This window comes from Scyliorhinus torazame, chromosome 2 (genome assembly GCF_047496885.1).
Source record: "Scyliorhinus torazame isolate Kashiwa2021f chromosome 2, sScyTor2.1, whole genome shotgun sequence".
Lineage (NCBI taxonomy): Eukaryota > Metazoa > Chordata > Chondrichthyes > Carcharhiniformes > Scyliorhinidae > Scyliorhinus > Scyliorhinus torazame.
Window position 1 is genome coordinate 27,968,929 of NC_092708.1, and position 15,794 is coordinate 27,984,722.

The 15,794-nt window shown below is 48.5% G+C and overlaps 1 protein-coding gene across 3 annotated transcripts in view; it reads left to right on the forward strand.

Annotated features, from left to right (window-relative positions):
- sema5ba (sema domain, seven thrombospondin repeats (type 1 and type 1-like), transmembrane domain (TM) and short cytoplasmic domain, (semaphorin) 5Ba) overlaps nt 1-15,794 on the forward strand; it is a 563,950-nt gene that overhangs the window by 216,279 nt on the left and 331,877 nt on the right. For all 3 annotated transcript variants that reach the window (XM_072469924.1, XM_072469907.1, XM_072469915.1), the window contains 2 exons: nt 6,922-7,021; nt 12,358-12,403. In XM_072469924.1, the coding sequence (XP_072326025.1) occupies nt 6,922-7,021; nt 12,358-12,403 (146 nt within the window). The remainder of the gene's footprint in view (nt 1-6,921; nt 7,022-12,357; nt 12,404-15,794) is intronic.

The window sequence follows — 15,794 nt, forward strand, 5'->3', positions numbered from 1 at the left end:
TGGGGAGGCGTGGATCAGCGATTCAAGCTCAAATCCACAAGGTTGAGCACAAAAGCGAGGCTGACAATGAAACCGAGGCCCTATTTGCTCTCTCACGCTGGTTGTGAAAGATCCCGTGACATCATTTTGAAGAAGAACAGGTGTCTCCCTGGTGTCATGGTCAATTTATTTCCCTCAACGAGTGTCACTAAACCGGATGATCACATTGCTGTTTGTGGGAGCTTGCTGTGCGTAAATTGGCTGCGGCGTTTCCTACATAACAACAGTGAGTCCACGGTAAAAAATGCTTCATTGAAGGGCGGCATGGTGACTCAGTGATTAGCACTGCTGCCTCACGGCACTGAGGACCCGGGTCACTGTCTGTGTGGAGTTTGCACATTCTCCCCGTGTCTGCATGGGTCTCACCCCCACAACCCAAAGACGTGCAAGGTGGGTGGATTGGCTAAATTGCCCCTTAATTGGGGGAAGAAAAGTGCTTCATTGGTCGTAAAGTGCTTTGGGATGCCCTGGATCATGAGGGGCACTATAGTTTAGCTCACTGGGCTAAATCGCTGGCTTTTAAAGCAGACCAAGGCAGGCCAGCAGCACAGTTCAATTCCCGTACCAGCCTCCCCGAACAGGCGCCGGAATGTGGCGACTAGGGGCTTTTCACAGTAACTTCATTGAAGCCTACTCGTGACAATAAGCGATTTTCATTCATTCATTCATTTCAGATAAAGTCACAGATTCAGGAGGGGAGGTATTAATTATCAGCTGCCCCTTCGAGACAAGGCACACCCCTGTATTATTCACACTTACTTCAACAGCACCTTTCCCAAAGCCAAGACCTCTACCACCTAGAGCAGTGACTGGCAACCTGGGCTAGTGAGTGGGCTGCAAGATTGAAATCGGGGCTTGTTCACCAACCATGACCCCATGGATAAGATTAAATACATTTAATACACGTCACATATTTCACAGCGAGTTATAGAAAATGCTTAATCATTAATATATTAATAGAACTGCCGCCAACTTCAAGTGGCAAAAACAAAAGAAATATCACTCGCCCTAGCTCTACTTCCGAACCACTTCAGTCAAACCGGTAGGAAAAAAACGACATGACTGGAAATCAGCAGAACGTGAGAACCCTGCACCTGAGCGACAGTCAGCAAAATATCTTGTGGGCCGCACTCAGAATCCAGATCGGCCTTATGAGGCCCCAGGCTGCAGGTTGCCCACCACTGGGTTAGAAGGACAAGGACAACATGGGAAGACCACCACCTGGGAGTTCCCCTTCAAGCCACACACCATCCTGACTTGGAACTGTAGCATAATTCCTTCATTGATGCTGGGCCAAAATCCCTCCCCAACAGCACTGTGAGTAGTTGCACCACATGGACTGTGCCGGTTCAAGGAGGCAAAGCACCACCACCTTCTGAAGGGCAATGAAGATGGGCAATACGTGCCAGCCTTGCCAGCGGGACCCACGCCCTTGAACTAATTTTTAAAATAGACAATGATGGCCTGGCCGTTGTCGGCACAAGTCATTTTAATAATTGCACAAATCTTCCAAGAGAGCCTCCATCTTGATGTGCCCCCGTTTTCTCCGGCCTGCCTCAGCAGCGCATACCTTCCCCAGTGGACCAGCCGGGCACCCATCCCTCCTGCCACCCTTAATTGGATGGTGCTTCTGGAGGCAGCCTCCTAATTGGTGAGGTGGTACAGGGGCATGTGTAGCCAGGCATCACCAGCGGGGATGGGCTCGTTCTTGGTCCGCACCTCAGAGAATCTTTGGAGGTAATATGATTCTAGCCAGCATTGCAACTGGGATTTAACCCGCTGATTGACATCGATTCAGGAGGATATTGCTGAAAAGAAAGACTTGTCGCTGAAGCTTTGCCTTTTGCATGCATCAGGACAAATGCAAGAATACCAAATTTAAAACAATCGCAACAACTTATACAAAAGGAGAAGTGGTGATTAGCTATGTCGTTACCATGGAGAAACAAACAGGGAACAATAGGTTCCCCAAACTCCCAGATAATTCCAAAAAAGTCACAAAGCTTGAACATTTTCTTTGCGAGCTTGGTGAGCCCATAGTTCTATAGTTCCCCATTGCTTTCTCCCTGTAATGCCTTGGCTGATCAGAGATGACTTGGCAACCAAACAGCACCCTTTCCTCCTGTAGCATAATTTGTTGTGATCATTTAAAATTTGACATTCTGGTGTTTGTCCTGATGAGTGCAAAATGAAAAGCTTCGGCAACATGTCTCTTTTTCAGCAATATACCAGATTTAGTATAACTTCCTTGTTTCTTCTTGTATTCTATACTATTTATTTGCCTCTTGTGACAAATTACCGTTGCCATTGGCCATACTCTACCAATCCCTGATTTCTCCTGGCCTAAATCAGTCGCTGTTCAATGCACTGACTTTTTGGTTCTGACACTTATGACTGAGATCGGCCCGCTGTACCGCTCAGATGCATTAAACTGGGGGCATTACATTACGTTGCTTAATTTGGATCAGGGAATGCAGGAGATGAGGGCCTAATAAATATCTCTGCTGTAGGCTGTCATTAATCAGCCAGGCTGTTTGGTTCTTCAGGGTGTGATCATCGCTATGGTACAGTTCAGCAGCAAGTGGCCGGAACGTGGGTCCTGGAAGATTTTCTCGATTAGTTTCTGTGGGGCAATGAAAACAAAAGGGTTTCTGGGGATAATGAAAGAAACTGGAATCCATTAATTCTATTCCCCCTCCTCCTGTTTTCGAAGGCAAGGGTTCCTGCTCTTCACTCTTTTACCTCGGAGTTTGTCTATGTGAGCTCTGTAGTGCGCGTTGGCAGGCTCTTCGTGGGGGGTGGATTATAACTCACTGGCTGCCGAAAGCCACACGGAGTATGGGCGGCACGGTAACACAGTGGTTAGCACTGTCGCTTCACAGCTCCAGGGTCCCAGGTTCGATTCCCGGCTTGGGTCACTGTCTGTGCGGAGTCTGCACGTTCTCCCCGTGTCTGCGTGGGTTTCCTCCGGGTGCTCCGGTTTCCTCCTACAGTCCTAGGATGTGCAGGTTAGGTGAATTAGCCATGCTAAATTGCCCTTAGTGTCCAAAAAGATTAGGAGGGGTTACTAGGTTACGGGGATAGGGTGGAGGCGTGGGCTTAAATAGGTTGCTCTTTCCGATGGCCGGTGCAGACTCGATGGGCCGAATGGCCTCCTTTTGCACTGTAAATTCTATGATTCTATGAATTAGACAAATTCGGACGAAGCCAATTTCAATAGAGTCTCATAACTTAATTTCAGTGTCAGCTTGAGAAGGCGTGGGTGCTTTATGAAGTAACAACGACTTATTTTTACATAGGCCCCCACCCCCCCACCCCTCAACAAAGTAAAACATTCCAAGGACATTTCACGGGAGTAATTGTCAAACCAAGTTTGCCGCTGAGCCAGAGAAGGAGATATTAAGACAGGCCGGGATTTTCTGGTCCACTGTGGCTGGCTCCACTCCAGCGAATACGGCAAACCTTCCCAATTCCCGCTCACTTCAACGGGGCAGGGGCATTCTGCCGACGGGACGGGACAGAGGTTTTAACGGAAGACCAGTGAGATGGAGAGGTTTCGGCAGGGAAATTCCAGGGCTCCGGGACCAGTCAGCTGAAGGCACGGCCAAGAACGCTGGGGCGAAGGTCCCTTGCAGAATTGGAGGAGTGCAGAGGTTTGGTTGACGATCACTGAAGCGGGGTCGATCGGGACTGATTCAGATGCATCGATGGAATCCAAGCTGAGGCTAATTGAAAGATAGGCTCCTGGGGTGTGGATTCCAACATAAGGTCGGCATTCATTGTCTGCCATGTGTGGATGCAACTCCTGCCGGGAAACTGTAAATAGGAAACCGCAGCCAGGAAACGTGCGTGAAGATGGCAAACAAGAGATTGTTCTTGTCCCGGGGAACAAAAACGTCATCACAGATTGGGGGCCCTGAAGTAAAATCACAAGCCAATGTCTGCACAGAAAACAACAGCCGGAATTCTCCGGCCACTCGCTGGCGGTGGGACTCTCTAATCCTGCTGGCAGCGCACCCTCACCCACGGTGTTCCCAGCGGCGTGGGGTGACTTCAATCGGGATTCCCATTGACAGCGGCGGGAGCAGAGAATCCAGCCGCCAGTGAGCAGCGCCTCCCGCTGCCGGGAAACACGCGGCTGGCAGGCCAGAGAATCCCGCCCAACATTGCTGCAACCACGTTGCCCAGAAGTACGGTAAGACAAGTGATTAGCACTGTGGCTTCACAGCACCAAGGTCCCAGGTTCGATCCCGGCTCTGGGCCACTGTCCGTGTGGAGTTTGCACATTCTCCCTTTGCCTGCGTGGGTTTCGCCCCCAAAACCCAAAGAAGTGCAGGGTAGACGGATCGGCCACGCCAAATTGCCCCTTAATTGGAAAGAATTAATTGGGTACTCTAAATTTATAGAAACAAAAAATATCATGACACAATCTGTGCTATCGTTTTTCTTTGAATAGAAAGGGTTCTCCTTGGAGCGGAGTGTCAGAACCATAGAACCAAAGAAAAGTTACAACACACAAGGAGGCCATTCTATCCATCTTGTGCTGGTTAGGAGGATTGGCCGTGCTAAACTGCCCCTGAGCGAGGAGTTGCAGGAATGGGGCGACGATTGGGCCCAGGTAGGGTGGTCTTTCAAAGGGCTGGCGCAGACCCGATGGGCCGAATGGCCTCCTCCTGCACTGTAAGGATTCTATAATTCTCTGTTTCTATGAAATTAGGGATGGACAATGACATCCACATCCTGTAAATGGATAAATAGAAAATACAATGCAAATGGGAGTATGTAGAACAAAACTGCAGCGAAGCTTCTTCTGAACATTCTTAAGTGCGTGACCAAAGAGGGGGTGGAGAAAAGGTTCACTCGGTTGATCCCGGCTATGGAGGGGTTTTCCTATGAGGAGAGGTTGAGTAGGGGAGTAAAGGGGTCGCCCATTCAAGGCAGAAATGAGGAGGAACTTCTTCTTTCAGAGGCTAGTGAATCTGTGAGATTATTTACCACAGAGGGCTGTAGAGGCTGGGCCGATAGGTATATTAAAGGCTGAGATGGGCAGATTTTTAATTTGGGAGGGAATCAAAGGTTCTGGGGATAAGGCGGGAAAGTGGAGTTGAGGATAATCTCATCAGACCAGCCATGATCTCAGTGAACGGCGGAGCAGACTTGATGGGCCGAGTAGCCCCATCTGGCTCCTGATGGTCCTCTTCGAGAATTAGCATCAATCAAAGGTGAGTGTAAATCAATTCATGGACCACAAACCAGTCATGATCTTCCATTCAATGACAGGTTGGCGATTGCATGAGGATGTGAGGGGTGCTATCTAAATGCAGGTTCCCTCAGGAACAAAAGCAGCTTGGACCTGTTCCCCCATTTAATTAGATCGTGGCCATTAATCCGCCTTTTGTTGCGTGGACCCTTAACCATTAGAATTCTGTCCACCTCATCCCCGAAAGTTTCAGCGAGCCCCAGGACTCGGAGACCGAGTTCCAGAATCCTTTGAGTGTAAAAGTCTTTAATTTTAAGGACCTGCCTTCTTGTTCTGATTCCCTCACCAAAGAATATAGTTTCGCTCTGCCGACCCTCTAATTAAATACCTCGATTAGATCAGCATGAATTAATAATTGAGTTAATAAGAGAGAAATGTGTTGCTGTGAAAATATGGTAATGGCTTTTGTAAATGACAGTGGATTGTAGACGGTGCATTGTAATGAGGATAAAATGTGAATGAGGGTTAGATTTAGTTAATATATAGAGGGGGAAGTGCTAATAGACTGAAAAATAGTGCACCGTGTCTAATGCTGATCCACAGCTCATCCTTCAACAACCAGCAACGGCTATATTTGTTACTCCCCACTGAGCCGGACTTGCACCTCTGCTGTAACAAGATCTGTTAGATTGAAGTGATGAGATTTATTCATTTGGCTGACAAAGGAACATGAGGAACAGGTGCAAGGGTAGGCCGTACATGCAGCCTGCCGAGCCTGTACTGGCATTTAGCAGAATCACAGAATTGTTCTGGGGCTGCAGGAGGCCATTCGGCCCATTGGCGTCGGTCGGGGGCCGCTGTACAGGCCCCGCCCCCCCGGCGATTCTCGGTTCGGGATGGGCCGCGCGGCCACGCTAAAAAAGCCAAGTCCCGCCGGCGCCGTCCACACCTACTCTTAGTCGGCGGGACTTTCGGCGTGGATGCATCTGGGGGTGGCCTGGTTGGAGGCAGGGGTCCAATCATGGGGGGGGCCTCCGCTGTGGCCTGGCCTGCGATCGGGGCCTACCGATCGGCGGGCCGGCCTCTCGGGCTGGGGGCCTCTTTTGTTCCGCAGCGGCCCCTGTAGCCCTACGCCATGCTGCGTCGTGGCCAGTGCGGAGAAGGGAGAACTGCGCATGCGCGGCAATCGCGCCGGTCACACTGTGCACCCGCCCATTTTAAAATTCACACCCATCACCTGACGCCCGTTTCATTACCTCGATTGAACCTGTCTCCGCCACACTCCCAGGCAGAGCATTCCAGACCCGGAACTTGCTGTGTGAAAAAGGAACCGGGTCCCAATCCCACCACGGCAGATGGTGAAATTTGAATTCAATAAAAATCCGGAATGAAGAACCGAATGGTGAAAGGGTTGCCGATGGTCATAAAAACCCATCTGGTTCACTAATGTCCTTTACAGAAGGGAAATCTGCCGTCCTCACCTGGTCTGGCCTACATGTGACTCCAGATCCAAAGGGCCAAAGAAGCCACTCAGTTGATGGGCAATAAAAGTTGACCCAGGCAGTGCCACCCACATCCCAAGAATGAATGAGTCAAACAAATCACAGGTGCCGGACAGATGCAAGTCTTTGTTGTTGTTCAAGTTTTACTTCGATAACATCCCTGCCTCACTCTCTCCACAGATTTCAGGCCCTGGGTGTTGAATTTTAGCTTTCCAGGGGTGTGTGACTACTCTCAGTTGGCAATTGACCGCAACAGGAATCAGCTGATGATTGGAGCCAGGTACAGTCCAACAATATGGATTATTTTGTGTTGAACCTCGCTTCCCCCTCAGGCCCAATTGATTGTGCTATCCACTTGCTCGCGACGATTTGGCATTTTCGCGGTCCCTGTCACGAATTATTCCAGATTTATTTAACAAACTGTATTTACATTACCGAGCTGCCACGATCGCATGATAAACATACGTCGCTGGATGCTTCGTTCAGTCTCTGTGTTATTAATTTAATGTGTTACTATTTCCTGTGATCTTTGCCTGCCACCCTTATCGTCGTGCGACTCAACCCTTTGCTTTCTCTACTCATCTTTTCAACTTTCAGGTATCCTGAACTGCATGCTTCCTCCTTCTTACATCTGGGTTCAATTTAAAAAAAAAAAAAAATCACCATTTACCTCAGGAGCGTTGATAATTCTGCTGATTGTCTAATAGAGGCAGCAACCTTAACTCTTGTGTGTTACCCTAGGAATGGTTGGCTCCATTTGACTTGCCAAAACGGGCAGCACGGTAGCATTGTGGATAGCACAATTGCTTCACAACTCCAGGGTCCCAGGTTCGATTCCGGCTTGGGACACTGTCTGTGCGGAGTCTGCACATTCTCCCCGTGTGTGCGTGGGTTTCCTCCGGGTGCTCCGGTTTCCTCCCACAGTCCAAAGATGTGCAGGTTAGGTGGATTGGCCATGCTAAATTGCCCTTCGTGTCCAAAATTGCCCTTAGTGTTGGGTGGGGTTATTGGGTTATGGGGATAGAGTGGAGGTGTTGACCTTGGGTAGGGTGCTCTTTCGAAGAGCCGGTGTAGACTCGATGGGCCGAATGGCCTCCTTCTGCACTGTATATTCTATGATAATCTATGAAAAGGCCTAACTTTTCAATCAGTGAAGCCTTCATGAACTACGTGGACTACCATAGCATCCATGGAATCCAAGTGCTGAAAGAGGCCATTTGGTCCATTGGGTCTTCAACGACCTTCAGAAAGAGCACCCTGCCTAGACCCATTCCCCGCTGTAACCCCACCTAACCAGCACACCTTTAAACACTGAGGAGCAATAAATCGTGGCCAATCTACCTAACCTGGGAAATCGGAGCACCCGGAGGAAACCCACGCAGACATGGGGAGAGCGTGCAGACTCCACACAGACAGACAGTCACCCAAGGCTGGAATTGAACCCGGCTCCCTGGCGCTGTGAGGCAGCAGTGCTAACCAGTGTGCCGCTGTGCCGCCCCATGGAACTACCTCCAAAACAGTTGAGGGCATCCTGGGGCTGGATGTGACAGCACAGGGCTGAGAGTGTACGGAACAGAAACAGTCCGCCTTGCTCCCACTCTGACCTCACTGTCCTTGGCCTGCTACAGTGTTCCAGCGAAGCTCAATGTAAATCCGAGGAACAACACCTCATCTTTCAACTCTACAGCCTTGTGTGCTCAACTTTCAGTTGCCCATCCCTAATTGCCCATGAAGTGAGTGGCTTGCTGGGCCATTCAGAGGGCAGTTAAGGGTCAACCATATTTCAGTGGATCTGGCGTCACGTGTAGGCCAGGCCCGGTAAGGATGGCAGATTTCCTTCCCTAAAGGGCATTAGTGAACCAGATGGGTTTTTATGAGAATCAATGATAGTTCTAGGTCATCATTGCTGAGATTAGCTTTCAAATCCAGATTGGTCTCGAAATTACTCGTGCTGTGAGACCACTATCTCATCCTCATAGGTTTATGCCCCTTGGGAGCCTCCCCCACCCCTCTTCATTTAACCCCATCAGCTTCTAATTCCTTCTCCCTCATGGGTGGCACGGTAGCACAGTGGTTAGCACCGTTGCTTCATAGTGCCAGGTTCGATTCCCGGCTTGGGTCACTGTCAGTGCGGAGTCTGCACGTTCTCCCCGTGTCTGCGTGGGTTTCCTCCGGGTGCTCCGGTTTCTTCCCACAAGTCCCGAAAGACGTGCTTGTTAGGTGAATTGGACATTCTGAATTCTCCCTTTGTGTACCCGAACAGGCGCCGGAATGTGGCGACTCGGGGCTTTTCACAGTAACTTCATTCCAGTGTTAATGTAAGCCTACTTGTGACAATAAAGATTATTAAATTAAATTAGTCAGCTTTCTCTTAAATATGCCTGTACTAGTCACCTCTTGAGCAGCTCCCCGTTCGAGCAAGTTCTACATTTAACTGTTCTCTGGATAAAGAGTTTTCTCCTGAAATTCCGATTGGATTTACTGGTGACCATCTTATAATTATCGCCTCGAAGTTTGGACTCCTCCACAAATGGAAACATCGGACGAAATTCACCCAGTTGTGAGCGGGTTTCACGGGGTGATTTCCGTCGGGCCGGTGAATATTGCTAGGCGGGAGACTGCGGCCCTGAATGGACTACATATATTTAAATTAGTTCAATTGTGTCAGGCAGAGCGTCGGGTGCATCGCGCTTGCCGCCCAGCAAGGAACCTGTTTTTGGCATCTCCCGCTATGCACCCGACAACGGGATCTGTGCCGGGCACAACACGCTGGGAAAACCACACCCATCTTCTCCACGTCCACCCTATCAAACCATTTCATAAAAACCTCCACCGGGGTCATTCCTTCCCAAAGCCTCTCAATTACTCTGACCACTTTCTAAATCCCCGTCGCACCTTCTACACAGAGATCATTCTTTTTTTTTTAAATGTAGAGTACCCAATTCTTTTTTTCCCAATTAAGGGGCAATTTAGCGCGGCCAATCCACCTACCCTGCACACCTTTGGGTCGTGGGGGTGAGATGCACGCAGACACGGGGAGAATGTGCACACTCCACATGGACAGTGAGGCAGCAGTGCTAACCACTGTGCCGCCGTGCCACTCAGAGATGATTCTTTTAAACAACATGGACCCAGGGCGAGAATTTAAACCACTCTTTCCTGGCCTCCTCCGGCGGGTTCTGAGATGGTGAGGGGGGGAGAAATTGCGTGGATGGGCGTTCCTCCCTGGTTCTCACCCACCCTGACCTGGTAGTGACTTTACATTGATTTGGGCAGGACCTCAGATGGAAATCCTGCCCTTGCCCCAATTAAGGCCCTTATTTGGCCACTTAGACCTTTCCCACACAGTCTCAAGTTTCAGGCTGGTAGGCAGATGACAGCTCAGGGAGGGAATTGGAAATGAAAATGAATGAAAATTGCTTATTTTCACGAGTAGGCTTCAATGAAGTTACTGTGAAAAGCCCCTAGTCGCCACATTCCGGCGCCTGTCCGGGGAGGCTGGTACGGGAATCGAACCGTGCTGCTGGCCTGCCTTGGTCTGCTTTAAAAGCCAGCGATTTAGCCCAGTGAGCTAAATCAGCCCCTCACTGAATGAATGAATGAACACAGCTGGATCTCGGGAGGGAAGGGGTCCGCCCCTCCATCAGAAGACTCCTTCTGACTGGAGCGCCCTCCCCTTAAGGCCTGGTGACTTCTGGACCTCCCTCACTGCCCCACCCTATCTTCCAAGACCCCAGTGGCCCCCCTTGTGACCTCCCAGGCATTCCCGACCTTACCTGTCCTCCAGTTCCTGGGACTGAGTACCAGGTGCCCCCCCCTTGCAATGCCTCTTCCGGCCACTGCAGCGCTGTGTCTGGAGGGTCTGGAGAGCTGCTGACCAATCAGATTGGCTGGCAGCTCTCCAAGGTGGGACCTTCTCCCAAGTGCGGGGCACAAGTCCTGCCTTATGCCAGTCAATGCTCATTAGGGTGGGCAACATGGCATCGGAGCTGCAAGAGTCAGCAGGGATTTCCTTGCCACAGTTCCCTAGAACTGTGCGCCGTACCCCAAAGGAATTTGGAGGAAGTACGATGATCAACCTTTAGCTATCATATCTCTTTGCAATGCTAATTATTCAGAACCTGAAAGAAAACAAGTGACGAGATTCGCGGAAAATATAAAATATATGGCAACTCTACTTCGATCCAGTCAGAAGAAAGGGAATTCTGAGCATTTAGTTAAGGTCTCCAAATGGTCACAAATGAGTGACTGGCTGATGGTGACGTGGGTTCATTTCCCGCACAGGTTGAGGTTATTCACGAAGGCCCCAACCTTCTCAACCGTGCCCCTCACCTGAGGTGTGGTGACCCTCGGGTTAAACCACCACCAGCCAGCTCTTTCTCAAAAAGGCAGAGAGCAGCCCATGGTCTTCGGGGAGTAGGGCGACTTTCACAATATTCTCTGTGAATCAGCGGGATCCTCTGAAGTTCCTTTCTTGCCCATCAGCCCCCTGTACGCCGCCATAGGGAAATGGCCACCATTGATCACCAGACACCACTTCTGTCCGTGTGAGAAATGTGTCCAGTTTAGAAAAACTAGCAAAAGTGGTGTTTGAACGAAAAACACACTTTCCCCACTCAGTTTCGCTTTCATTGAGAGCCCCCTTTAAAATAAGGTGACATTTTCCAGCTGTCTGTGCTGAAACACAGTAAGTGGCCAATTGCATGATTGACTATCAGTCAGATGCTGTCTCTCGTCTACTGATTATTCTGTTTTTCTGGAGCTGTGCACAAAGCGTGAAATTCCTGAGAGGCTGACTATCAGATGGCCTAGTTTACCTGGTGCGGTTTTAACATGTCTCTCCCTATTTTCTGACAAGTTAGTTTACCCTTTTGATCTCCCTTATTTGTTTTTACTTCCTTCTTCCCGAATCCCTCTTTATCTTTGTTTTTCTCTTTCTCTCTCGTTTGTTCTCCCATGGCCTCCATCTCTCTCTCTCTCTCTCTCTCTCCCTCTCTGATGCCCTCTTTTCATCCAACTCTCTTTTTCTCTCTTTTCGTTGCCATTTCTTTCTTTTCTGATCCCGTTCTTCTCTCGTCTCTTTTATTCCTTGTTCTCTTTCCCCCCCCCTCCCATCCTTTAATCGCTTTCTTTTCACTCTTTTGTTTCTCTTTCCTTTTTCTCACTCCTCCTTTCCTTTGATTTCCCCCCTCTCCTCTCTTTCTCTCTCTCACGCTCTCTCAGATCCTCTTTGCACATTTACATCTCCTTTCGCTTTTCTCTCCCTCTTGTTTTGCCCTCTCCTCTAATCTTTTGCTTTCTTGCTATTTTCTTGTATTTCTTCATCTGTCTATTCTATTCCTTTTCACTCTCGCTCTCTTTCTCTCCCTCTCTGTGTTGCCGAGGATCTGTCTTGCTCGGTCCATGCCAAATTCTCCTCCGTGTGACATGCACCAAGGAATTTTGCATTTTAATCATCCTCTTGCACGCTTTCGATATTTCCCAGAAATGTGAACCCTTATTGATTATGGAATTTTTACGGTTGAATTCGTGGAAAGCTGTCATGACTTGCAAATCAATGAGATCATGTTTGATTTCTTAATATTAGCGTGCTTATGTGTGTCTGTCTTTTTACAGAAATTACCTCTTTCGCCTCACTCTGGATAACGTCTCTCTGATACAGGTGAGATATTCTGACTCTGGCTGTGAAAGGTATCTTGGTTTAACTCGCCCAATGACACAAAGAAGTTGGGAATCCACTGACTGCAAACCACTGGCATAAATCAGGAAATGACTTCCACCACCAGGTCAGAACACACTAGGTCACAGCCCAGTCCATCACACAAACCTGCCTCCCATCCATTGACTCCATCTACACCTCCCGCTGCCTGGGGAAAGCAGGCAGCATAATCAAAGACCCCCTCCCACCCGGCTTACTCACTCTTCCAACTTCTCCCGTCGGGCAGGAGATACAAAAGTCTGAGAACATGCATGAACAGACTCAAAAACAGCTTCTTCCCCACTGTTACCAGACTCCTAAACGGCCCTCTTATGGACTGACCTGATTAACACTACACCCCTGTATGCTTCACCCGATGCCGGTGTGATGTAGTTACATTGTGTACCTTGTGTTGCCCTATTATGTATTTTCTTTTATTTCCTTTCTTTTCATGTACTTAATGACCTGTTGAGCTGCTCGCAGAAAAATACTTTTCACTGTACCTCGGTACACGTGACAATAAACAATAAACAAAACAACCAGAATGAAATAAGTAAAAGCAGAAAATGTTGGAAATACTCAGAAGGCCAGGCAGCGTCTGTGGAGAGAGCAACAAGGCTAACGTTTCAGGTGTATGACCTTTCAACAAGGGCGGGGAAAGAATAGAAGCAGACTATCTGACCCAACTGGTCCATGCCAGTTTTCATGCTCCACATGAGACTTCTGCTGCTCGAAGGTCATTTAACCCTCTCAGCGTGTCCTTCTATTCCTTTCGCCCTCGCATGTTTATGCAGCCTCCCCTGAAATGTATCGCCGTTATTCCCTCTCCAAACCCCCTCCGGGCAGAGTAGAGAGGGAGAAACTGTTCCCGCTCGCAAAAGGATCGAGAACGAGAGGGGCACAGATTTAATGTCATTCGCGGAAGAAGCAAATGCGATGTGAGTGGTTGGGGTTTGGAATTCGCTGCCTGGGAGTGCGGTGGAGGCAGGTTCAATCGAGGCATTCAAGAGGGCATTGGATGAGTATTTGAATATAAACAATGTGCAGGGGTAGAGAGAAGAGGCAGGGGAATGGCATTGGGCCATCATGCTCGTTTGGAGAGCTGTTGCAGACATGATGGGCGCTGTAACAACTCTGTGATTGTGTGAACTTTTACATTTTCACCATGCTCTGCGTAGCAACGTTTCCCCTGGAATTTGTTAATATATTACAGATTGCTGGAAAACTCAATATAAGAGGAAAAATTGCTGGAAAAGCTCAGCAGGTGAGGCAGCACCTGTGGAGAGAGACAAGAGTTAATGTTTCAGGTCAATGACCTTCCATCAGAGTTCGGATGAAAGTTCACATTAACCCTGTTATTTTTGTTCTCCGGAATTCAATATTGGCATAAGAAGTTGTTGTCTTGTATATTTATGACCCTTAATTTTGGTCTCTCTGGAAACATCTTCTCTACGCCAAGGCCGTTGAGCCCTTTCTCTTTTCTGGTCGGAAGAATCCCAGTCTTCTCTGTCTTTGTCGTTAGGCCTAACCGCTCAGTCCTGCTCCCATCCTTCGACATCAGTGGTGGGAAATCCACGGCTCGGGGGTCACATGAGGCCCATCAGGGTGCTGAGTGCGGCCACGAGACATTTTGTTGACCGTTTCCCACACGCAGGTTTCCATCACTTAGCTTTTTTTCCTACCAGTGTGACTGAAATGATTCGCGCGTAAAGCGAGGGCGAGTGAAGTGAGGACCGTGCTGATTGCTCATAGCATTGACTGTGAGAGCCGCCTGCGTACAATCGAGCATAAATATTTTATTTTGTTTTTAACCACTTGAAGTTGATGATAGTTCTATTAATATATAAATGATTAAGCGTTTTTGATAACGTATTAAATGTATTTTACCTTATTCAAGGGTCATGGTGAGCGTCCCTTTAAGAAAGGTTTTGTTTGACCACATGACTTGTAGCGTGGCTTCAGTGATGTCATTTTGTGGGTGGAGCTGGGCTGTGGCTGTCAGGTGAGAGGAGGTTAAGATGTTTTAGGTTTCAGTTTCGGTTTGTTGCGTTGGAGTGCAGAAGAAAAAAGCTGTGTTTCCCTGTTTTCATTTGAAAGCTGTCACAGGGAACTAAAAGCACATTGGGTGTGGCAAACTGCCTTGGGAACTTTAAAGATAGAGTTGCTTTCCGGGAGGAGTTTTGAATCTGCTGGTTGGAGGCTGGACCAGAATCTCAGGGAAAGGACTAGTCCCATTCAAGTGAGATTACAGAGTGCTGGGCCACACCCTGAAAGGGGTTTTGGTTTATTGGATTTTGTATTGAATTGGAACAGTTACTAAGGGGGATTCATTAAGAGTTATATACATAGATTACAGTAGCTGTTGTGTTTTATTTATGTTTGTAATTGATAACAAACTATTTCTTTGCATTTTATATATGTTTACATTTGTATAATAAATTTTGTTTTGATCAAAGTGCCTAGGAAGTCTGTTGAATCACACCTGAAGTGAAGGCTCCTGTGCCCACCCTAGCCAAACTCAACATCGAAGTTATAGGTCAGATGAACTTCATAATACACTTTGGAGTTTCTCAGCCCTGGTCCATAACAGTTAGTGAACAAGCCGCAATTTTAATCTTGCGGCCCACATGAGATGAAGGAGGGCCCCCCATTGCGGCCCACTCACTAGCCGAGATCAGGGTTTTTCAAACTCAGGGTGGCGGACAGGTGCCGTGAGTGTCGCGAAGCAATCGGCCATGGCGTTCCCGATTGTGGGAGAAGTGCCCAACATCCACGACCGGCTTTTCAATTGAGAATGCTGGCCACGACCGGCAAACACTGGAGTCTTCTCACTGGAAGCGGCGGCAGAGAGAAGGTCTCATGTCCAGCAAGTACACGGACATCACGCGCCCTGTGGATCTGTGCTTCGGGCGTGAAAGCACGGAGGAGAGATGCCACCATTTTGCAACTGCCAGCAAGCAAGCAACAGGACTCTGTGAAGAACTGAAGATGGATTATTTTATAAGGAAGAGAGGGCCAGAGACACAAACAGGCTAAGATCTCACAATTGAATCCGAAGGAGAGAGCTTCACAGGAGAGTCCATGGCAGGACAAAGCAGTGCTGGTGTGAGCTGTATCCGAGCTCCAGGGCCCCTGGTGAACAACCCATTAAGAATAAACTGAAATTGGGAACAAAGCATAATAAAGATGATTTATTGAGATATGACTTTAATTGTGCCAATGCAAATCAGGATGCAAGGCCCATGTGTGTTATATGCAGGGAAGTACTGGCAAATGAAATTTTAAAACTCTCAAAACTTCAAAGGCATTTGAACGCTAAGCAAGGCGAGTTTGAGGACAAACCTCTTGATTTTTT